General features: G+C 40.2%; 1 protein-coding gene across 2 annotated transcripts in view; it reads left to right on the forward strand.

Moving 5' to 3' along the window:
- The window catches only part of galnt18b (UDP-N-acetyl-alpha-D-galactosamine:polypeptide N-acetylgalactosaminyltransferase 18b), an 85,583-nt gene that overhangs the window by 16,979 nt on the left and 43,052 nt on the right, over positions 1-25,552 (forward strand). For both annotated transcript variants that reach the window (XM_054770385.1, XM_054770386.1), the window contains exons 2-3: positions 18,549-18,744; positions 20,798-20,964. In XM_054770385.1, the coding sequence (XP_054626360.1) occupies positions 18,549-18,744; positions 20,798-20,964 (363 nt within the window). The remainder of the gene's footprint in view (positions 1-18,548; positions 18,745-20,797; positions 20,965-25,552) is intronic.

Raw genomic sequence — 25,552 nt, forward strand, 5'->3', positions numbered from 1 at the left:
GTTAAAATGCTGCTGTATGCTGATCTTGATTTTTATGTACCCTGCAGTGATGAAGATATCTTTTTAATAGATGTGAAGACATTAGCATTATGCCTTAGCCTTCGATGTTGATGCAGCCTATTTAGGCAGTAAACTAGTTGGGCCAGACCCGCTGCCAAGCAGAAAGTTGGCCTCACAGTCAAGAGATCGAGGGTTTGAATCTTCCTTTAGGCATCTTTGTGAAGTTTGCATTTTCTTCCCGCACGTGGGTTTTCTCTGGGTATTTCGGCTTCCTCCAACATCCAAAAAACGTGCATGTCTAAATTGTTCACAGATGTTAATATGAGTGTGAATGGTTGTTTGTTTATATGTGCCCTGCGATTGCCTGGCAACCAGTCCAGCGTGTTTGCCGCCTCTCACCTTAGGTCATCTGGGATAAGACCCAGCTCACCTGTGACCCTTATCAGGACAAGCAGTATAGAAAATGGATGGATGGATGGATGAATAAGACCTTACGACTACACAACAAAAGTTTAGAATTATCACATAACACTTGAGCTCATCTCTCGTCTCTACTACTAGAAATGTGTAGTCTCAAGCAAAATGTCCTAAATAATAAAATAACCCTAGTACCCCACGGCAGCATGTGTCCTGTTTTCCTAACCCTGCACTCTGCAAGCATTTTGAGCTTTCTGACAAAACATGACGGGTCTAGCTGCGAGGCAGCATTTTTGGAAATGTTCTACAGAGGGCAGCGGCTGCCATCAGCCACTAGCCAGAAGCTCTTCAGTCCTCCTGGCCGGACTTTCAAAAGAGACAGAGTGTACAAGTCTACTGTCATGTGCTACTGTCTGCTGTGTAATGATAAGCACTGTGCTGGTTCACATTCTTATGACACACAGGTTTTGGAGCTAATTATACTTCTTGTGGCTCCATCAGAAAGTGAGACGATGTGTTTGGAAGCAGGAGGCAGTACTCAAGGGATGCTGAGCAGTGTAGAAGAAGAAAGGCAGCAACCTGAAAGCACGTTTGCTATATTCTGAATTCAGAAGTGTAAAAAAAAGAGTAACTGAGCTGTAATTGATCTGCTCTTAGAATATCTCAAAGGTTGTTGTTCTTACTCAGCCCAGGTTTACTGTGTGTATCCCGCCTGATTTGTAATTGTGGGGTTTTGATGTTAAAGGAATCCACATCATCCACAATCTGTATGTGAAACATGATCACACGTCTGACTTTTCCGTGTGTTCTAAAGCGAGAAAACAAGTTAGCATGTGGGACCTAACAATGCACGTAACGAGACTCACTTATTTAGACTATAAAGCCCTAAAAAAAAATTTAAAACCCGCCAACAACGTTCCATTTACAAAACTGACCTGTAGATTAACCAAGCTACAGCGATATTGTTACTTTAGCAGCTAACACGAAGAACTATATTTTACTGGCGTACTACTTACTGTAGCTGCTGCTGTGTTGTGTGTGAGTTTGGAAAAGTTAATGCTAGGTTATAAATCATGCCTCACACGTGTATTCTAGAAGGTAGTGGCAAAAAGCCGTGAAGTTGGTCATTTTTGAGATTCCACACGCTACCAACTAAACATCGGGATGGACTGAAGCAGTGGATATTGGCTCTCAACTTAGACTCGACGACATCGCTACGGACTCATCAATATGCTCGTTTGCTCTCAGCATTTTTTTACCTGAGGACTATGCTAAATTTACCAGCTCAACAGGGAGCACAAGTATTGTGCTGAAAGATACAACCATTCCGTCAGTCGGCGACCCAGTGAGAGCGGACATTGTAAATGACTTTTATCATTATACAAGTTTTGTCCATGAAACAATTAGCACTAGTGCTATATGATAACGCTATGAGATGCCTTAGTGTTTCACTATAGCTGGATGTGCCTAACACCCAGCAACATTATGCTCTGCCTGGGGGGAGAGGGCGTCTTACCTGATAACCTGTAGCTCATTTTCCGTATATATATTCAGGCTCATAAAGATAAGGTTCTGGATCCTCATTTGTCCTAAAGTCGTCGTCATCGGTAGCAGCGGCTATCACAAAGTCTGCCATGATTAGTAATAGCAAACAAACACACTCTTTCTATGCTGCTGTTGTTGACGGAAGTAGCGTTAGTTCCTATTAGAAATCAGTCCGCATGTACTGTATATAAAACGATAACATTTTGTTAGAGGTTTTTTAGAGGGCTTTATAGTCGAAATAGGTGTGTCCCATGACATGCATTGTTAGCTCCTTCTTGCTAACGGATTTTCTCGCTTTAGAAAGCACAGAAAAGGGAAAGAAATATGTGTTCATGTCTCACATAAAGATTGTGGATAATGGGCAAAATTCCAAAAAAGTGCAGTTTTCCTTTAAAGTTTGTTAGTGTATTATTACAGATAGCTGGCCACCTGACTGTTGTCTAAAATTTTAGAGTACAAGTTGTAAGTGACCTATTTTGCTTCATTTTCTGAATGTATTTTAGTCAGCAGCGGGGCCTTTGTTGTCTTCAATTACATGTCATTACGCTTCACCACTTTCAAGATTTTCTCTCCAGCCAATCATTGCACCATTGACCGTATCGATCCACACACTTTAAATCACAAGGAGACGTTGACGGATAACTGGTTGCTGTGCAAAAGGTTGTCCTTCAGCAACTAAACTCTTATTGTACGTGACGCGGTAACACTTTTCACAGTCAGCATCACTTTGCCTCACATCTAGAACCTCTTTCACAGATATTCTACAAAACTGGAGCATCAAAGACACACAGTAACCATCGATCCATGATTTATTCACCTGTGCCTTTCACACCCACAAAGTGGGACATTCTCGGGTATGTGTGCACTTTCAACACAGCAATACAGTTTCCCATGATCAGATAAGTTTAGAGATTAGATGTAGGGGTACAGCAATAAAATATTTTAGTAATCGAGTATTCTACTGAAAATTCAAAAACTGCTCCCTCACTCACTAAAATATGAATTCATGTTTTGTGGTTGACTATGGCCTATTATTTGTCCAAAAAATGCAGATTTAAGCAAATGGTATATATTCTAAATTGATCATTTTCAAGCATAAAAATGTTCTAAATGAAATAAAATACAGCTTAAAGTAAAACTGCATTTTTTGGGGAATTTTGCCCATCATGCACAATCTTTATGTGAGACATGAACACACGTCTTTCTCTTTTCTGTGCGTTTTAAAGACATAAAAACAGATAAAAAGCGACAGCTCAGTAGTGCGCGTAATGGGATACGCCTATGCCACTTACAAAGACTGCTATTAAAATACCTCCAAAAACATTTTATGGTTTTATATACATGCTGTGACCATGTGGTAAGAGGTACATTCATGATAACATGTAATACTTACACTATTTTGCGTATTTCGGCCATTCTAGGCATTACTGGAACTCCCTTGCTTGGTGCATTGATTTCACATGGCAACGTCGTAGAAACGAATGCCTACACCTCCCGTTAACTTTTCCAAACTCAGAAATAAAAAGTCACCGTATGTTAACAAACTGTGGTGTCATTATAAGGAAGAAAAACGATGATGATATCAACCGATATCACATTTTTATGCCAGTATCAGGCGGGCCGATATTATCGGACATCCCTAATAATAATAGTCATCATCATCATCATCATCATAATAATAACACAAGCTACTGTTGTGGCTGTACCCCAGCTAAAACTCAACTTTGAACCCCCAACGTCACTTTCTGTCAACACACCCGGAAGACATTTATTGAAATACACACTTATTTATGTCTTATTTATGGCAAACTGAAATACCCGCTAAGTAAATATGATATTGCAGAAATATATGAAAATATATAAAATATTGCAGTAGGTTGATGATTATAAACCACAAACTTAGGCTAAATAGAAATAAAACAAATATTCTTTATAAGATTTTGAGTTTGTGCGGTGTTGAAACTAAAATTAAGACAGCTACTGTAGTGGAACACATTACTTTCAACCAAGAGAGGGAGCCATACTTTGTTACATTACTCAATTTTGTCTGCTAGAAATGACCAGCTCCTGATTAGTGAGCTCAAATGTTTTTATTTTCCATCTTCTTAACTCACAGTGCTGTCTTTTTACAGATGAAATAAACCGTGTATGAAGGCACGTTAACCTTAAGAGCACACCATTGTTAGCATACATTTGACAATAGTAATAAACCTGGCCCTTCACACAGCTAACGTTAAGTTAGTAAAGTACATTAACGTTAATCTCATTGTTTTGCGCTATGTTAATTTTACCTTGTCTCGAATCTTCTGCTCCATTCTGGGTGTCTTCGGAGATGATGAAATATTGAAGATGTGCTTGTGAGTCGTCATTGTCGTCTTACCTCGCCGCCTTCAACTTCCCGCTCCTTCAACCGAACATCGGCTTCTGTGTGGGTGACGTAAGCGCGTTAGTGATGTAAGCACACGTGGCGATTCTTTGCGGCAATGACAATTCCTTGATCGTTTTTTGTAATCAACGTACTCGAATTAGGAAGGAAGGAATCGTTGCGTTTAGATGTGTGGCATTGTCCACGTCATCATCTGGTGTGGCATATACAATACTTGTGGAACAGCGAATATTGCTTTCAACACAACAGGCCAGGAGAAAGTGAGTATAGACAGCCACAATCTTTCCTCTGTTACTCCCTTGGCAGCTACCTCTGCTTCCTGCAAAACTTGAATATGTGTGGGTTGACGTGACATCCACCCCCCCACCCCCATGTCCACGTTCTTCATGTAGACCTGAATAAAAGGCTCAAAATCCCCGCGTTTAATAGGCAGTATGAAGGTAGCTACCTCCATAGGTTTTTGTTTTGTTAATCAAGACTTTCTGTGTTTTGATACCTTAAAGCCAAAAGATGCTGCATTAAAGTCAACGTGAACATGATAAAACGGGCAAAAACCTCAAAGGACTCATTAAAAATCTCCTCAATGAAATCAAGGGCAAACAACAAATAAGGACATCCTGAAAGAACTGAAAGCCCAGTGTGGCAGATGTGTTTAGGTTCCTTAAGCTCTGGCAAGTAAAATGTATGTAAAACAAATAAAAATCTGCATTTTAGAATGTGTCATGCAGACATCACCCTCTGTTTCCATAAGAGGCATAAAACGACGAGCCGTGCAAATGTTCATATTATTAAAGTTGTAAGTAAATGCAATATGCAGTTTTTACCCCAAATCACTGATCCATTGTAGCTATGTTGAATCCATATTTGATGTATTGTTATCAAAAAATGTTTTTTTCGTTGATCAAAACGGTACAGAGTAAGCTTGAGCATTTTAAGATTCTGTTCCAGTTCCGGAGAGAAATACTGTCAGAAACCTTCTAACAACATGATGTATTGAAGTGCCCTTCACAGATAAGAATTTTAGTACAAGTCACTTACTTACCATTGCCAGAAATGATGAGTATTGAAAATGATATTTTGTATTGGCACTATTCGCAATGCAGTTTTATAGGCGACATCATCTTATCTCTGTGCTCAGGGCAGCGCTCAGAAATATATTTCTGATTTATATCCAACACTGATGCTTGAACTCACACTCCACTTTATTAAGAACCATGCTCACCCCCACCTCACCTCGCGCTCTATATGCTTTTTGTGAGATTCTGCACTTATCTCTGAAAGAGTCCCAGTGCCTTTGGCTCTGTAAAGGCTCTCTAACTTAAAAGCAATGAAATTAACATTTTATCAAAAGTGTTTCTTTTCCATCCATTTTCTATACCGCTTATCCTCACTAGGGTAGCGAGGGTATGCTGGAGCCTATTCGAGCTGATTTTGGGCGAGAGGCGGGGTACACTCTGGATTGGTCGCCAGCCAATCGCAGGGCACGTATAGACAAACACTCATTCACACTCACATTCATACCTATGGACAATTTAGAGTGTCCAATTAATCTGACATGGGATGAAACCGGAGTACCTGGAGAAAACCCACGCACGCACAGGGACAACATACAAACTCCACACAGAGATGCCCAAACGAAGATTCAAACCCAATCTCCTAAATGTGTGTGGCCAACTTGCTAACCACTAGTCCACCCGTGTTTTTTATGAAAATATGATCATAGTACTGCCTCTTTTGTATTACACACAATTTCTTCTCCAATTGCATTATACAACAAATACTGTGCATAATTAGGTATAAAACTTTACAACTGTTAGCTAGCCAACGTATTGGTAACAAAGCTCAACAGAATTGCTCAATTATTTTGAGGCTAGACAGAATTCATTGGGCCCAATTAAAATATCCTTACTTTGCTATATCTTCGTCAACGTGCACCACTCATAGTCAAGTCAAGTTCATGATAAACATTATTTTTTTAATGGAATCAGTGCTTTGAAATAAATAAATAATTTCCCGTATATAAGCCGCACTCACTAAATTTAGAGAGAAAAAAATGATTTGTACATATATACGCCGCAGGTGTCCACGTCATAAAATGGCATATTTTATGCACAGAAAGAAGTTACACAGAAAGATTTTTAGCCAAGTAGAAAAGTCGTTCATCGCTGTCTTCCTCTTGGGAACTTAAACCACTGAAGTCTTTTTCTTCTGTGTCAGAACTGAACAGCGTCATAATTCCTTCTTCACACACGTCGTCAGTCTCTCTCTGATTCATTGCCGCTTACAGTGTCACTGTCGGTGTCCTCGTCTTCATCAGGCAATAGTCCAATAGTGGATATTTTGACAATGCTCCATGCTGTATGGATCGACCGACAGATTTGTGTAGAAGTTGCTCGCTGCATGTGGCCAGTTTTGTTAAAGGATTTCTCGCCAGTAGTCATCCCAGCCTCCAACTCAACTCGGAGTGCCGCTTTAAATGCGCAATTCACACTGTGGAGTGGCTGCAAATACTTTGTTGTGTCCCCAGGAATCACAGCTGGAATGGAGTTTGTACTCTTGATGGCTGCTTTCACAGAATCTGTTATGTGGGTCCTCATACTGTCCAAAACAAGCAATGCTTTTTTTTTCCACCGAAAAAAAAGTGCCATAGCACTCTGTCAGCCATTCCTTCATTAGGCTTTACATAATGACCCCTTTATTGTTTAGAGTCACAACAATTTCTGCCTGGAAGAGTTTGTTTTGGCATTTGCGCTTAAAAATGACCATTGGTGGACACTTTTGTGCAGATGCTGTGCAGGCCAGAACACAAGTGAAATGCGTTCTCTCATGTCTAGTAGTTTTCAGCTTGACGTACGATTCACCTTTCTTGTTAACAGTCCTAGTGAGAGGCAGGTCAAATGTCAAAGGTACCACATTCATATTCATGATGTCATCTGGTCCAATGGAATTCTTGGCTATCATTATTTGAGTGTACATCTAGAAGTAGGAAGAGTAGCAGGAAGAGAGTTGCTGACACAAATTCGCACGTGTCTTGATGGACAGTCTTTTTCGTCTCATAAATCTGAGACACCACGATAGTCCTATAAAATCTTCCATCATCTTTTTGGTGGAGATTGTTTTGGCTTTTAGTCGGATCTGCACAGTGGAAACACCTCGGCCGGCTGCTCTCTGTGTATTTACCCGGTCTTCAAGCACGTTTTCTAGTTCAGGCCATCTGTTTTTCTTACCTGAAAGCTTTTATTGTCTTTTTGCATTGCGTCAGCTTTTCATGTTGCCATCTCCAACGTCTCACAATACATTCATTGATACTAAGCTTACGCGAAGCAGCCCTGTTCACTTCTTTGACAACCAAATCGATCGCCTTTAACTTGAAAGCTGCATCATATGCATTTCTTCGTGTGTTTTCCTTGATGGAAGATTATGACTACCGGGTTGTCACTATGTGCATGTGCCTTTCCATGATGAAGAGCGCACGTGCACAACGCATCTACATCCGGTCGACCTATTTTTCGGCAGTCACTTGTGAAGTGACCCGATTTGTCCTACTAATGACAATGGTTGTTTACATTCAAATAACATGGCATTTTATGTTTTGTTTTATATGGTTTATTGCATATTGTATATGTTTATTGTATAAGATCGGATATACACCTGTGGCACTGCGTACATTGCGTAGGTTTTACGTCGAGTCACTTGGGATTTTACACACTATTTCCGGGTTACTGGTGTTTCGGCTATGGAGTTCAGGAGAACCACAGTAGAGAGGGACCAGGGACACCGTGGTCTGCCTTTGAGTCATAGTGCGTGGAGCCCCCGGCAGAGGCAGGTATATGTCAACATTGCGATCGCACAAATTCCAATATGTGTTGCAGACTTTTACCTTCTTTTATATGTTAATTTTCCTTTTTGTTTTCGTTCAACATAGTAGGCTTTGTAATCTTGGCGGTATATTTATGATGTTTATTGAATCATTCCAAATCCAACAATGTTTTAAAATTTGATTTTGGTTGTGCTTGTTGTTGCTCATTGTAAACTGGAACGTGTGCATACCCGGCTCCACTCATCAAGAGTGACCGGGTTAGCAAACGCAGAGAAAGGGGGCTTCTCAGCGTTTTTTGGTTGTTTGCTGATTTTTTTTTTTACCATTATGATGAACTATCTTAGTAATAGTGTTTTCCGAAATACATACTTCAATGATTAGTAGTAGTTTGGAAGTATACGGAATGTCACGAGAATAGAACATGGCCATAAATTAGCCGCACCTGTTATTGTGGTGAGTTACGTGGACCACAGAATGCGGAGGCAGAAGGTTTGAATCGCCGTTTTGATGTTCACACTTTTTGGAGGTAGTCACAGGTGATACAACAAAAAGCGCTGAGGTCCGCAGCTTGCGGAACCCCAGGGAGAAATAAGTCACAAAGACAACAAAAATTCTACAAAGGTGCAGGTATGGGACAACTGGAAGGAACCCAGCTGTGGAGACGCCGACCAGGGAGCGTAGGTGAGACGACGAGCCGTGAACAGACTGGAATGTCATACAAGGACCCGGTGTCTCACAGCTGCCCCTACTTAGTCTTAAGTAGGGGATGGACCAATTAGGTGCAGGTGTGTCCAGCTGTCCCAGCCTCTGCTGCACACCCAGCTGTGAGACCAAGTGAGAGAAAGAGAGAACAAGGCGCAGCAGCAGGTGATCGTCACAGCGCCACTGTATAAGCCGCAGGATTCAAAGTGTGACAAAAAAGTAGCAGCTTACACAGAAAATTACGGTACACATTTCTAAGAAAGAAAACAATATTTGCTGGATTTAATTGGCACCATCCGACTTCTCCCTCACGCTAAATTGGTGGTGAATTTACACTTCATAACATTTTACATTAACATAACAGATTACATTATGCAGTGTCCTGAAAGGACCTTTACGTCTGGTTGTGTTCATTTGACTTGACACCACCTATGCAATGCTGTCGTTTTGACAGCAAAAAAATGACAAATTATGTCAGGTCGGACTAAAAAAAATTGTCATGTCATGCACAAGAGCATGACAGCTGTGTAAGAAGTTTTAAAATCGAGGCACACGTCTCATAAATAGCACCTGTCCTTCAAAAGAGGGAAAGTGTAATGGCTCGTCGCTGACAATTTCCTGGTGTTAATGACGTAGACTTGTAGGAGGAAAGATGAAAAAGCACAAAGAGAACCTTTATCCCCTTCTGAAGGGCACGAGTGATTTCAAGCTTTAATGAGGAGAGTTGCACAAAAGGTGTAGAGATGACAAAGGATGCTGCAAGTAAACATGACCCTCCTACTAAATTCTGCCTCTGCATATCCCCTCTTGGGAATAAACAAAGAGAGAGACAAAGCCATACACAACCTTTCCTCTTTCAAAAGGAAAATGTCAGTGTGATGTGCCAGATTCTGATGCATCCTAATGAGAAAAAGCGTCCCCCGCATGTCCCCTCTCCAAAACCACAGTGGACCTACAATGATGGACCAAACCTGGTATCACTTGGTTGGTAGCTGGCAAGGGAAATTTGGAAATAATTTCCATGCAAGCAAGGAAAGAGACATCTGTGAAAACAAAGGACATGCTCATGCGTGATGAGTGTTCAGTCTGGCCATACAAAAGCATGTCAAACCACAACACCGCTGTTGATGTTAATGTTTATGCACATTCGCATAGTGTTTCTTTACACAGTGCCAGCTACACCTTCTGGCCTGGCATGCCCTGTGTGCAAACTTTTCAAAATGCCAATGATAAAACCTCTCTGTTTCTAATATTTTTTTGTGCATAGAGGGAAGTGGTGTACCTCTGCCCATTCAATCAGATTTTAAAACAATTGTTCCCATCGGAAATGCAATGCTCATAAAAATAATCTGGTCAAACTGTGGCCATCATCAAACCTTTATTGTACCATTTTTACATTCATTCGGAATGCGGCACATTCGCAGCGCTGAAGAGATGTCATGCGTGTCAGCTGCCAGTCCAGTCTGACCCTAGCCTCCTCCACTCAAACTTTACTAGTCTTTCTTGCACACTCTCTAAAATTGTAAAGCGAATGACAAATGTAGCTGTTATTCATGTTAGACAGCAAGGCATTCAAAAAGCTTTAAAATAGCTCTCAGTCCAAGTCGTAGTGACTTGCAAAAAAAGACATGAAAAAACAGTCACAATGAGCAGCCTTGAATTCGTCTGCAGCAGAGGCATTTGGAAATATATTACTGACAGCATGTGGAGGATTTTCTGCATGAAAACGGCTGATTTCTAAAATACTTGATCCTTTTTGTATGGCAGCTTCCTTCTTAGCAAGAAATAAATATATATTTACTATGATGTTCAGAGGAACGATGATCAGACAGTAGTCTACCTCAAGGTCTTGTCCTCCCTATTAGTCAGTAGCAGAATGAAAATACAATTCATATGGTGACAGCACCCAAGTGTTTGATGTCAATACTTTAGATGCAGAATGACACAGAGAGTGAGGATGAATTGTAAAGTGTCTGCTTTTATTTAGGGAGCATTGTAAGAACAGGCTTGTTTTAAACATCTGTCTGATGTCAAGCTGATCCACCCATCTTTTTATCTCTTCACATCCGTCCTTTGTTGTAAACATGCTACAACAGTATTGTAAGAGCAGGTATAATCAATGCCCTTTTCAGGAAATGGGTACATTTTGTCCTGTTTTCATGATTACTGTATAGTTCTTTTGGATTTTTATTCCACACTATAGTCCATCTTTGGAGCTCAGCCAGACTGACCATTTAAGAATTGTTTTTTTTTTTTTGTAACCTTGTCAAGGTTCATGCAGTAGACATGTGGGCGCCAATGTTCCCTCTAAGCTGCGCGCTTGCGCAAACGCGCACTGCTCTCGAGATCTCTGCGCACTGCAAAACCATGCTGCACAAAATACAATCCAACCTGAACTGTAAATGAAATAAACACATAACAATTTATTCTGTACCATTTTGCAATGCAACGGAGTGAGTGCCAGGAAACAACAAGCGAAACGTATAAAACAATGATGAGCACTGTCCAGCCAATGATAAGATCCTGTTTGCACAGCCGATCAATTTATTAACAACGCGTACATGGTACATGTCGCTATTTATGGCAGGTTAGCATATAGCTAATGCTGCTTGTTAACCCTGTATTATTGGCGTAACAAACGAACAGAGCAACAGCGTCTGCAAAAGCGCTGCTTTATAAAGCATGGTGAAAGCCGAAGTAGCAAGCCAGTTTTCTGAGTGAAAAGTGTGGACTGCATGTGTGGCGTAACTGCCTGTTTTACTGCCGTGCTTTTATTTTGATGGCCGGACGTACCACATACAGAAAGCGTTATGCCGAAAGGTCGGTTGTGAGTTAATTTGATTTTATTTTAATATAGACGAAAGTAAACATATACAACAAACATGGCATCAATTTCAAGTACATTTTCAGGATGAGATAGTGCCACAATGGGCTGCTTTAAATCAGAAAGTGAAAGTCAAATAAGGAAATTAAAGTATACCTATTTAACAATATAAATGGTAAACAAGATAATACATTGAAAATAAAATAATAAACTAGGGGTTTTCTACAAGAGTCAGATGGTTAATTGTATGAGACCATGGCTTATTTTGTCTAAGGTATAGAATAAAGAAAGCTGTATTGTGGAATCCTCCTTGCCATCTGTTTGAAACCACTCATATACAAACTATAACAGAATCAAAGTTCTCAGTTCTCAGGTTTTGAACAAACTCAGGTTTTGTGATACTACAGTGTGCACGTCTGATGTCGCTCACAGAGGTCCAGGGAATGCTCAGGTCGTTTTTGTGTATGCTCAGATACTTGAAAAATTAGAGGGAACATTGGTGGGCGCCTGTGATTTTAACACAGATGGACTCCAATGTTTACAGCAGCAACGTGTCTGACTTTCCAAAGTAAAAACCAAGTTGGTTTTGCTTTGTATTTGACTTGTGTTGTGATGCTTTTGTGATGATAACCATGATATATACTTTATTCATCTCAAAGAGAAATTCACATTTACAGCAGCTCTGCAAAAATGTCATAATTAAACATCATCACTTCATCACAAAATAAAACAACCAATGTAAGACAGGAGAGATAAGAAAAGAAAAATAAGGAAATAGAATAAGAATAAATAAATAAATACGGAACAGATCGCTTCAAATGTGCAGTGCAGTAATACATAATAAGGTAATAAGTCCAGTCCTGTGTGTGTTTTTAGCGCTCCCCCTCTGTTGTGTTGAAAAGCCACAGGGCGCGAGGGAGGAATGATCTGCTCAGTCTCAGCAGGACAGTGATAATAATCTGCCACTGAAACTGCGCTTCTGTTGGGAGATGATGCTGTGCGTTGGGTGATGCTGGTTGTGCATGATGGAAAGGAGCCTCCTGAGTGTCCCTTGATGCACCATTCTTGTTTGAAAAAAATTGGTTTGGCATGCTTGATGCCAGTGTTTCCAGGAGGTTGGTGGGAATGTTGCTCCAGGTGGTGAACATGGCTTCACGGAGGAGGGCATCCACTTTCTGGAAGTGATGTCCAGTTTTGTAAACTTCCTTTTCCATCCATCCAAATGTTATCAATTGGATATACAGTAGATAGGGGCAAGCGCGGGATGGTCCAAAAGAGTGACGTTATTCCTCTGGAAGAAGTCCTTTGTCAGGCGGGCATTGTGAACTGCAGTGTTGTCCTGTTGAAAACCCCAGTCATTATCACACAGTCGAGGACTTCAGTCATGAGGGATGACCCCTGCAACATCTCCACATAGTCAGCCAACCACCCCTGAAGTTCCATTGTTCAGAAAAAAGCAGCCCAGATCATGATGGCGCCTCCTCCACTGTGCTGTGTGGAAATCATATCAGGTGGGATCTTCTTGTCATACGAGTAACATTGGAAGCCATCGGGGCTGTCAAGTTTACATTTTTTCTCATCAGAGAATAAAACTTTCTTCCACCTTTCAGTGTCCCTTCCAGTGTTTGGTGCTCTCGTGCAAAAAGCTAAGCGTAGAGCCCTGCTAATGTAATGTAGCATTCTTATCGAGTCACACAGAGTTTGACGATCTTTGTAAAAGTTTTATTGCCAACCTTAACTCCAAAAGGAGCACTCAATTTCAACCCAGAACAAAGTTCCGCTTGCATACTTGTCTCCTCCTCGTCTCTCTCCCACACCACCACCACTTCCTCGTTATCCACCAATAACATTAACAGCGAGGTGCGTTAATGAACATCAGAATTTAGCACGTCACAACACCGGCAGGTCGTTCACCTAGTGACCATTGTATAACACTGCATATCAATGTGGCTTTGAGTGCGTTGTCTTTCAATGTTTAATATTTTTATTTTAGTTCATTCAGTCAATTTTATGCTTTAAAATGCTTAATTAAGGTCAAAAATACATAAAATTTGCTTAAACATGCGTATGTTTTGACTAATAATAGGCCGCATTCAACCACGAATCACCATGATTTATTAATTAATATAGTTTTGAAAAACTGTGATAGCGTGGAGCCGCGAAATTTGAACCGCGATGTGGTAAAGGACGACTGTATATAAAATTCAAATTTTTGCTTGATTTTCGAATGAGGCTGCAACATAAAACAATATGAATTCATTTAAATTGTGTGTAATATTTTCTGAAGGCTTTGTCCGCGTGAGTTAGCTACATTTCAATAATTTTATTTGACACCTAAGTTCATTTAAAATTATTACAACCTCGACAAGTCTATAAGGTTCTGCCCATTATAAGCTGCTGTTTCAGGCTTGGAAAGTTGCACCACGGTTGCAAGTTCACAGCATGTTATGACCATGAGCTGGTGGTGTAGTTACAGAGGCGTTTTGCTGTCGTGTTCAGTGGAACAGCTGGAGTGGTGGAGCAGCCCATTCAAAATGCAGGCGGCAGCTGATGGTGACAGTGTTGCGCACATCTGTGCTAGTTTTCTCACGAAAGGCATAGGTGTCATCATACGACTACATAAATACTTTATTGCATTAATAACTGTGCCATTTTCCAGCAACACGAGTATGTGCATGTGCCACTAGCTGCAGCGACATGTCACTAAAAATGACAAGTTCTAAAATAAGCAACATCTACAGTATATGCTATTCGGAAAATGCAATATTTTGCAGTGACCGTAGTGTATTTTGCAGTTGTTTTAGAGCTATTAAAGGGATATATAAGGGTATATTATTTCCCATGCTTTTCTATTTCAAATGGCTCTATTGCATATTATGATTTTGTTGCATTTATTTATTTTATTATTGTCCGATCTCTTGTTTATTCAAATATTATGTTTGCATTTAACTTTTAATTATTTCACTGCATTCATTTCTTTCGTGGTTTTGTTGCTGTTTATCATTAAAATTCATTAAGAAGTGCACAGGAAGGATAAATACTGTTCCCAAGATGAAACGGCAAATGAAGAAATGAATAGAGGACAGTAATACAGGTTAATACATCACAGCATATCACTGCAATCCCCAGATACCATGCAAATGTGCCACCCCCTAGGGGCTGTTAGCATCCGGGGTGTTGAATGATGACTTCAAATGTTTCTGTATGAGAAAGACAGGAAATCCAGGAAAAGGCATTTTTAGTCAGATTCCATTCAACATGGACTGTACTAGCAGAAATGAGTGTTTGATGAAAGAGTGTTATCTCTAAGGTGTATGACATGATAATAATAGTTGGCCTTTGAAATGCAAAACAGTTTCCTCCCCACAGGCCAGAGGAGATGAATAAATATTATTTGATGAAATCTTATTTTGTAGGTGAAAATGTATTCAACTGAAAACTTTTATGGATCAAATATGTAAAAGGTTCTGATGTGCTTCTGTAAATGCTGTTGTTGTACGTAAAGGTTTTCTTTGTTGCTTTTGGGTGTACTTAGCTTGTCCATGCAGTGGAAGCACACCGACTGCTACTACACACACGCATGCACATATACATGCACTAATTTCCGCTCCAGGTGTTGCCGATGTCAACTTGAGTTAAGATTTAGTATGTCGCATGTAGCGGCGGTCGATGGTCTTTGGAGTTTGGGTCTTTCAATCAAGTAAAAGAGAATGAGTAGAAACATGCCTCACGACCTGTAATTGCCAAACCAGTGGTGCTTAACTGGTGGGTCGGACAGATTAGCTTACCTTAGGTCAGTCATTGTAGCGAATACTGTTGACTTTCAGAGGCAAGATTGCAAAGCCTAATAGCAAACTGACTTCATTTTTTTTACACATGTATTTATCCTTTTCCACCTCAGTTCTTAATTATGTGCCCTGAAATGCGTATGTAATGCGTATTTGTGTTAAATAAATAAATAAAGTCAGCCATGAAATGGGAGTCCCGGGGTGAGACTGGTTGAGAACTGCTGCATTACACTGTTGGCCCCAATTGTTAGTCATGGTGTTTGTGTTTCAGCTTTTCGCATCAGCTGTATGATGTGCAAAAACAGCTGTTTTTAGGGTTATAATCGTTAAAATATGTGTTCCTGTTGAAGAAGAGTAAAGTCTTTAGAGGAAATAACCCAATATTATTTTATTTTGTCATTTAATATATATATATATATATACATGGTTTACACTACAGCCTATTAAACAATGTCTTCCACCACTGAAAAAGGCTGATCATCTCGCCCGATTACTTAAATTATTTTTCGGGTTATTTGCTTAGCCTTCTCACTGTCACGCACATACGGGCGAGTGTTTTGACCACAAGCCTGCATTAGCTTCCGTTTGACTGATGATCACACAGCGAGCCTCGAAAACTCACCACACTCCGTCAAGTGTTGTTTGTCTTCAAATGTCGTATTAAATTAGAGGTTTTTAACATGCTACCCCCGCAAGACAGTTTTCGTGGCATGATTGTTTTTGTTTTGGCACGCCTGCGCACTGTGAAGGAAAGTGGGAGGAGGACGCTGTCCAAGACGTTAGTTAGGGCAAGACACTACACTGCTCTCAGGGATCGCTGCGAGCGGCAATAGGTGATCTCCAGGTGATCGGCTTTTGTGATGGGTGTTGAGAGGCATTTATCGGCATATGCCGATCACGTGATTTTTCACGGAAATCCGCCGATACTGAAAGAAAGATAAATGACAGAGCAGGATCACATATATTTGTATGTATTATGAGATGGCACACGTCTGAAAATCTATTTACCTAACACTGGCTTCTTTAATAGCAGAATATTTGAATCAGACTTTAACTGTGTGATTAGCAATGGGGAGTTGTGTTCAAAGACTCCACGTCATTTAAGTGGAATTCACATGTTTTGAGTGAATTTTCTGGGATTTCTGAGCATGCTTAAATGCAGCAAATTGCACTTCCGCATTAGGAGTTACAATGTGAGTAAAAAGAATATCCACTTATTGTTTTCCCTTGGATTTCTGTTTATTTAGACCACACATACACGCATAATAAAGACGTTGTGATCTTCGGAGTGTTTGTGAATGCACTTGCTGCCTGTCTGGTGACAATGAGGAAGTGTTGTTTGGAGTTAGAAATACATATATAATGTTGGAATTGCACTGCGGTTGATGTGTTCAGGTCAAAATAAAGTTAAAAACAATGTCAGAGGCTTTGTCGTGTGTTTTTCATCTCTCTGCGGCCTTGAAAATGCATCCTTTTGTTATAATTTGGAACTTTTATTTACCTATGATGATTCTTATTTAGTTTTTCCTGTACTTTTCTAATGTTTTCATGAACCCTATGTTGCATTGTAAGCTACTGTCATACACAACACGTGTGTGTAATGTTAATGCGCCTCTCTGTTTTAAGACGATTACGATAATTCATATCCCAAAAGATGATAAATGAAGCGAGAAGCCACATCCACCTGCTGTTAAAAGATGTTTATTACTTCTGTCAGGTGGTGACTTATTCTTCCAGCATAACCTCAATCTGTCAGCAGTATTGTGGACCGTTAAAGCTTTGTCATAAAATTGCTCCTTTATACACTCAATAAGCCACGGGGATTAACAGATGATTCCAGAAGGACTTTTCATTTTATTTCAATTCCTTTCTTATCTGAACACTTAAACGAACAATATAACATTATGCAATTATCTCCGACAAGGAGCTCAGCTTCTCTCCCTTTCCTTTTTACCACAGAAAATGATATGCGGTTTATCACTTTCTCAATTAATTAGTCACAAGATTCATTCGGCCTTTTCAACTTGAATACAATTGATTTGTGGCGTAAATTATCAACCTGTGGGATTCACAATAGTTTACATAATAGGTGTGCAATTTTGCCCCCTTTTTATTGGTATTCCAAAGCATTTGCCTTGAGGTTAGCTTCCTGACTGTTAAACACCTCCGAGGTGCATTTAAATCTTTAAATCTTGGAAGCAGTATAGTACCTTGAGCAGATGCCTCCAATTTTTCGTAGAGATGCTGCTTATCAATATGGACGGAAGCGGTAACATATCGTTTTCCACCTTACACATGCACAATTGTTAAACGTCTGCCTGCTGTATAAACAAATACAGCAGAACCTCTATGGAAATTAACCAAGATTTCATGGGGTTTTCCTCCACCCTGTGTCACACTTCTACAAAGTTTTAAGGAAAATGTACTTGCATCACTATTAAAAAACTATCCAACCATTGAATAGCAATCAAAACTCAACCAAAAAAATGCATAAGGACAAGTTATTCATTATGAAGGAGTTCAGTTAAAAAAAAAAGCTTAGCTGAGAAGTTACTGTATGTGTGGATGGACAGCCAAATTGCTTTCCAAAAAAAAACCATGCATTTCTTTTAAAACTTGTTTGATGCAGCGTAAACAAACACAGGTCCAGTGCAGCAACGCTGTGCTCATTTGCAACCCTTCACTTTCCAGCTCTAGAAGCACCAGAGCAAGGCGTTTCTCAAACTGAAGTTGACGCGCACATAAAGCGATCAGGCGTACGTGCTGGGGTTTTTTTATTTTCTTCCTCTGGAGGTCAAAGTGTCAGACCAGCTGCAGAAGCAACCACCGGCTGCTTGTAGAGATTGAATCGTTTGTTCAAGGACACTTAAGCTTGCCGGCAAGAGGATGAACTCTTGGTCTGCTTTAAGACGAGTCTGTCCATGCTTCATCTGATTACATGAAAAAAACACTGATCACAGCGGATGTATTAGTGCCACCACTGTGTTTTATTCTATACGTATTTACCATGTGCACAGATTGGTGGTCTAGACAAACATTCATGCTATTTGTTTTCCTGTGTCTCAGAGGCTCCAGGGCGAGGGGAAGATGAGCAGGCAGACACATCCTTCTCTGACTCGTCTCTCTTTGCTCACTGGGGTCAGGAGCTCAGTGCCGACAATCGACGGGTGGCGCTCAAGATGTTCCAGTACTACGGCTACAACAGCTACCTCAGTGACCGTCTCCCTTTAGACCGGCCAATACCAGATCTCAGGCCTACTGGGTAAGAAGAAGTTTGAATACATTTTTCAGTACGACCTTCACCGTATTCTTGCAGATTATTAAATATTTGCCTAACCTGACTACAAAATGTTGCTACAAAATTAGCAATTACCTATTTTTTGGGCCTCCTGGCAGTCAAGGCACCTTGGAATTGTCCTCACTTTTCCCCATTATTCGGCACCCCTGGCCAATAGCACTCATCATAAATAAATGTAAAAATGTATAATGAATCCATGTGATCGGTATCGGCCGATTTCAGTCCTGGATGATTGGTATCTGAATCAGCAGCATAAAACCCTGATCGGAGCACCCCTAATTATTTCTCTTTGCTTTATGTTGACTTGATTGGCAAGTTTCAGTGTGTCACACTACTATACAGTAGACGCCCCTACAACGTAAATAATCCGTTTCAAGAACCTTTATATTATAGGGATTTTATGTTATACGAAGCGTAAAATACATGTAAATAGCCAAGATCTTCCCAAACTCACACCTTTGGGCCTTCAAAATATTCAAACTCCACCAAATATGGTGGGAAAATATAAGAAAACAGCATAAACATAGTAGAGTAACATTCCAATATAAAATAAGGTAAATAAGGTATAATGGTTGATGGGAACGGCCGTATAGTCGAGCAACATCACTTAATTTCACACTACCGTCATGCTGCTGGATCATTTCCTGCTTTGTTTCGATCGACAACTTTTCCCTTTTTTTCTTCTCACTTACACTTGGTTTAGGGCCCATGACTCCGGTAATTTTAACACAAAGAAAAGTAAACAAATTAAAAAGAGAGGGTGACTACGATGAGGAACAGAGAAGCATGTCTCACATAAACACACCGACGCGCTGAATTAGTCAGCTAATGAGATGAGAGCGTAGGCGGTGCCCCGATAATCAGCCGATGAGAGCATGAAGCGTCAGAATTTCTGCATAACTTCCTGTTTTGTTTCGATCGACAACTTTTCCCTTTTTTCTTATCACTTACACTTGGTTTAGGGTCCATGACCACGGTAATTTTAACACAAAGAAAAGTAATGAAATTAAGAAGAGATTTCAATGCGTGCAAACTAGTTTAAGGGCGACTACGATGAGGAAGGAAGCTCACACACAAACTGGACGCGCTGGATAAGTCAGCCAATGAGATAAGAGCGTAGGCGGTGCCCCGATAATCAGCTAATGAGAGCGTGAAGCCAGAAGGCGTCACCAAGTGTACTCCGTTAGTCTCTCTGTCACTTGCACGGACTTGACGCTTTACGTTATATGGAATTCCTTACGTAATACAATGCGAAAAATTTACATTAATTCTTTACATTCAGTGGAATTTACGTAAAAGGAGGTTTACGTTATGCAAGGTACTACTGTAATGTCACACTCCTTATGTAGCAGTTCGAATTAGAATTTTGAATTTGAAAAAAAACATTTTTCATAATAATACTGACATCTTATGAATTTACTGGTTCAGTCAGAACATTTCTTGTAAGTCAAAGAGACAAAAAGAGACGTCAAACTGCCATGTTTATTAGGAATTATGGACACTGCTGAGCTTGACTTTCATGGTAACGTCACCAAGGTTACAAGAGGCTACGAGGGGCTGCACTGACGCTAAAATTGACACAGTTTAAATGTCCTAGGGATGTTTTCTACACTTCACATCACCACACTCCCTCCAGACCACCCACAGCCACCAACACAAGCTCTGTTTGTTCATACAAAATAGTTTCGGGGGATACATTAATCACACATTTGGCCTTCACATTGTCCGAACATATCTTTTAAAGATGTACCCAGGCAATGACATTACGTAAACACAACAGGCTGTTTGCTTGGATGAACAATGTGATATGATTGTGTCTAATACAATAGCGGCTATGTGATGAAAATAGCTTCTCTGCTGGAAGAGGGACATGACCATCTTAATCACTTATATCAGCTTATTTCCATCACAATTTTAAAAGGTCTTAAAAGTGCAGCATGTATTCCAATGCAATTACTGTACTAGAACTGCTGAAAAGTATCTGGTCCGTCACCTGCATTTTATTTTTCCTCCGCAGGTGTAGCAACCTCACTTATCCTTTAAACCTCCCACAAGTGAGCATCGTGTTCATTTTTGTGAACGAAGCTTTGTCTGTCATCCTGAGGTCCATCCACTCTGCCATTAGCAAGACGCCCTCCCACCTTCTCAAAGAGATCATTCTGGTGGACGACAACAGCAATAACGGTAATCAGCAGGCCTTTTATCATCCGACAGTTTATTTTTCCAACCCTAGAATACTTTCCACTCATTGCTAAGCAACTGTGAAAACACATATGAAAGCAAAAATTTGCTTTCCATTTTTAGCTTTTGATAGCTCTAAACACTACCTCCATGCTTTGTAATGTAAATACCGGTAGATGACTCATGTGTTGGCTCATTTTTTTGTCGTTTCTTTGAAGTGATGACACCATCCAGGATGTTGCCATATTTTTGGGGAAATACAGTGCTGCTGCTGGGCACAATCCGGGACCCTTGGCGATTTTTTTTCCAATTTCAGCTCATATTGAATAATGGAATAATGTTGTTTTTGCAACATTAATATGTGTCCTTGTATATGTAAAAAGTGTGCAATAGTGCTTCTTGGAGACAAATACAGCTAATTAGCATTAAAGCTACAGACACACCCTGCGATTTTTTGGCAACCAGTCCAGGGTGTACCCCGCCTCTCGCCCGAAGTCAGCTGGGATAGGCTCCAGCATACCCCCGCGACCCTAATTAGGATAAGCGGCATCGAAAATTGATGGATGGATGGCTACAGACACACAAAATGTCTTGTTCCCAATAGGGCTTACTTAAAAGCTAGGGCTTGGGACTAAGGATTTCCTTGGTTGAATCTGATTCGTTTGATTTTGTCCATAGTCGACTAATTGGTGAATTTTGTTGTGTGTGGCCATCCCTACAATTAAACAGGTCTCATTTGCGACTTTTTCCACCTCAAAAAAGGCTAAAACACTCAGAAGAACAAATAAACATGGTAGGTGTGCAACTACAGTACCTTTATCTTTAATCTTTTCAAAATACTTCCACACTTTGGATGATTTTTTTTAGTAGCCGTTATGAGCCAATAAGTTTGTCGATTTTGCCAGCGTTCAAAGCTAGCACCTCAGATTATTTGGATTGTGCCACGGAAGCGGGTGGTTTTATTAATGCATGGGAAGGTCTTCTATAGGTCTTCTGCTAAACACACACGTCATTTAAAATTTTTTGGACATTCTGTGTAAAAATGTATGCTCAGCAGCAGCCGTAGGCTACTCCTCATGTAGTCAGAATGGTACAATCTTACATCTCACATGACATTTTCACATTGTAATGATGGCTCAATGACACAACGGCAGGATGGCTGCAGAAAAGTCAGCCTGTTAATAGAAATAGAACGGGTCTTGCACGCAGACGCTGAAACACTGCATGAATAGTAAGTAGTCGACACTTTGTAGTTCCACAACACTTTGTCTCCATCCATCCATTTTCTTTGCTGCTTATCCTAATTAGGGTCGTGGGAGTATGCTGGAGCCTATCCCAGCTGACTTTGGGCGAGAGGCGGGGTACACACTGGACTGGTTGCCAGCCAATCACTTTAAGCTGTTGAAATTCCAGCATCAAGGCTTGATTTTAGGCAACACACTTCAAATACACTATCGTAGAACCACTAAGACGTATTCAAAATTGATGAAAAAAGACTATACTAGGAGACCTTTAAGACATAAACACAATAATGGAAAGGCAATTCAAAGGTGGCAGATGACCACTGTAATAGCTTTTGTCTGCTAATCAGCAACCCATTTTGAGGGTATACGGCGAAAGTGGCTTAACAAACCCAGGCTTTGTTGCTCAAGATGCAACTCGACAAAACCTAACATCCGCAATCAGACTTATATGGTTCCGCGACGGTGGTTATCAACTTACTTTGCGTGTTTACATGAAAGGGGCCGTTTGACGTCATATTATTCTACTTCCGCTGAAAAGTGAAGCAATCCCAGCAAGTGTATTTTACAAAAAATTTGTGCGTAATTATTATTGACTGTTATGAGGACTTCCCAAAAGATTATGACTGCTGAAAGCAACACTGTCGCCACCAATAGAGCGATGAAGGACCGCTGACAGAATAATGCTGAGCATGGAATGGGAAAGTTAACACTGATTTATTGTACAAACTATACCCTGCCAGTCTTTTCATTTATTGCCAACATTGCACAACTTTTACATTTTAACACTTATCCTTTTCTCGTTGTGACCACTAGACGGCAGTGTTAACGTGAGTACTCACGCAAGGACTGCAATGACGTTTACGTCTGTTAATGTTGGCTTAATTAATATTTCATGTTGCATTTTATTCCTGGTGCTCGTTTGAGCTTATCTAGCGTATTCCCTCGTCTGTAAATCTCGCTTGTAGATGGACCATATTAGGGGTGCAACGATACACAAAATTCACGGTTCGGTTCAGTTCGATCCATTTGTGTTACGGTTCAATATTTCTTTGAGTAAAAAAAATAAATTACCTTGCCTTTTTAAATTTGAATTTTATTGAAATTGCCAACAGTTTCCACATTTTTCAACATTTTCGGCATGGTATGAATGTGGGAGACAGAGCTCAGTGGCTCAGTGCTTGACAATGCAACCGAAGCCGGGGTAGTTGATTGCAGATACACTGAGCTTTCAGCAGAGAGAGCTGTCAGAACTTGATAAAATAAATATCAAACTGCGTATTGTTCGATACAGGGGTCACGGTTCGGTACGCTTGTGTATTAAATGGTTTGATACAGATACATGTATTTTTTACACCCAATTTAAAAACATTTTTTTTCTCCATGTACCCTTGTAGGTTCTCAATAAATGGTGACGCCATCTCCGAATAAGTTACAGTGAAACAGTGGCACTTTCATAGCTGATTTTAAGCTGAAAGCCTGGACATAACCTGATCCTGACCAGGTAATGAGTTTAGCCTAAGTTACCATGGTGATAGAGCTGTTTTAAAAGAGAGCTACCTTTGCTGAACAGGCAAGTCCGGCTTTCAACTCAACACAGCTCGCTAACCCACTAAACTCGCTTTGTCGTACACCCTCTACGACTCCTAACCCTACGTTTGGCAAACCCTACATTTTGTTGTGCAAGTGTACCTAATATTGTGTGCAGTTCAGTACATAAAAACAAAGAACAGCTCCTTAGAAAGTTAATAATACTGCGCAAAAGTCATTTATTTATAGGAAAACCAGTTTTAAAAGTCTCTTTATGTAATACAAGTAAGACAACTTTTAGATATGATCAAGATGGTGACTAGTGGCCCTGAGAGGAGGTTGTTTACCAAAGTCAATAATGCAAAACGTGCAGGCTGGCCTGCAGAAGAATGTTAATCAGTGTGATGCTATGTTAAGATGCTAGAATGACAATAATCTCACTCCAATCGATGGCCAGAGTTTATTATATACAGTTATTTCTCTGTCGCTTTAAAAAGAGCAAATGTAGCGGTCTCCTCTACCCGTAAGCATTATCACATTACATCCCACGAACATGCATTTTGGACCTTTTAATTGGCAGCCAGGGAGCTGCCTCCTTCAGCCCCTCCAGAAAGCCAAGTCACAATTTGACATTTTGCTGATGGCATTTCACCTTGTTTACTGGCCATGTTGTTGTTGTTATTGTGGATCATATCTCCCCAAAATGTCATTAGCCTACTGACCCTCGATGTAGCCGACGTTGTCGAAAGGAGGTCATCATCCACAGCTCGCCTATCATTCATCCACTGCTTTACGTTAGTCAACCACCAGTGTCACATCTCACCTCCCAGAGACATTAGCATGCAGGAGAACATGTAGCCACCACCGGGAAGGGGAAGGGCAAATAGACCTAGCTCATTTCTCCTTAATTAGATAACCTCCCAAGCTGTGGCCTGAAAAGTCTAATCTGTGTGAAACTTGTAGCCTATCATATGATTTATGACTCCGTAAATCACCAACTCTATTCATTCCAATGTGTCACTCTGAGTGTAAAACATTCAGCAGTGTAAAATCAAAGTGTTGTCTATTCAAAGTGGTTCCTCATCCCATCAGTGCTCCACTCATGTTCACTGATGATGACAACTCTAATGTTGGTTCATTCCTATCTTAACGCGTTTGTTGGGGTTTAAGTCTGGGTGCTTCTATGCGTACACCACATGCATCAAAGCATACGTTTACAGACATTGCTCTGGACACTAGGAACAGAAAAGGCCCTTCACTAAGCTGTTTGCAGAATTAGAAGCACAGAATTGTTAAAAAAAGGTCTTGATGAGATTCAGATTGAGGCAACCGCTGATCGATTACTGTAATTAAAGGACGTCTCCTCATGTTTTTGTCAACAAAGTGTCAATCTTTGTTAACAGAGTTAGTATCATAAAGGAGCGCTGCTACGAGTCTGTGTTCATAATCACATTTGTATATTGGGTAAATAGCTGATCTTCTCAACTCAAGCGTGACTTAAAAGATTTCTTATGTTTATAGGTCAAAAACATGGATGGGCATAAAAACCTATTTGTTGATTAATTCATTTTGGAGACTTCTGTTGATTGTACAGGTTGGTTGAAGAAAGTGAGGCGGTATATACAGTATGTCTCAATTATTGATAGGCATTATATAAAATTGCATATATATTGCACATTGGTGACTCTGCAAATTTGTGGATTTTTGGTAAAAAAAAAAAAAAAAAAAGATGTATATTTTATTAAATATTTTCTTTCTCCAAAAACAGGCAGTCATTCACCATAAATCGGTAAAGATGAACAAATACTTGATAATAGAAG

The sequence above is a fragment of the Dunckerocampus dactyliophorus genome, chromosome 3 (assembly GCF_027744805.1).
Source record: "Dunckerocampus dactyliophorus isolate RoL2022-P2 chromosome 3, RoL_Ddac_1.1, whole genome shotgun sequence".
NCBI classification, from domain to species: Eukaryota; Metazoa; Chordata; class Actinopteri; order Syngnathiformes; family Syngnathidae; genus Dunckerocampus; species Dunckerocampus dactyliophorus.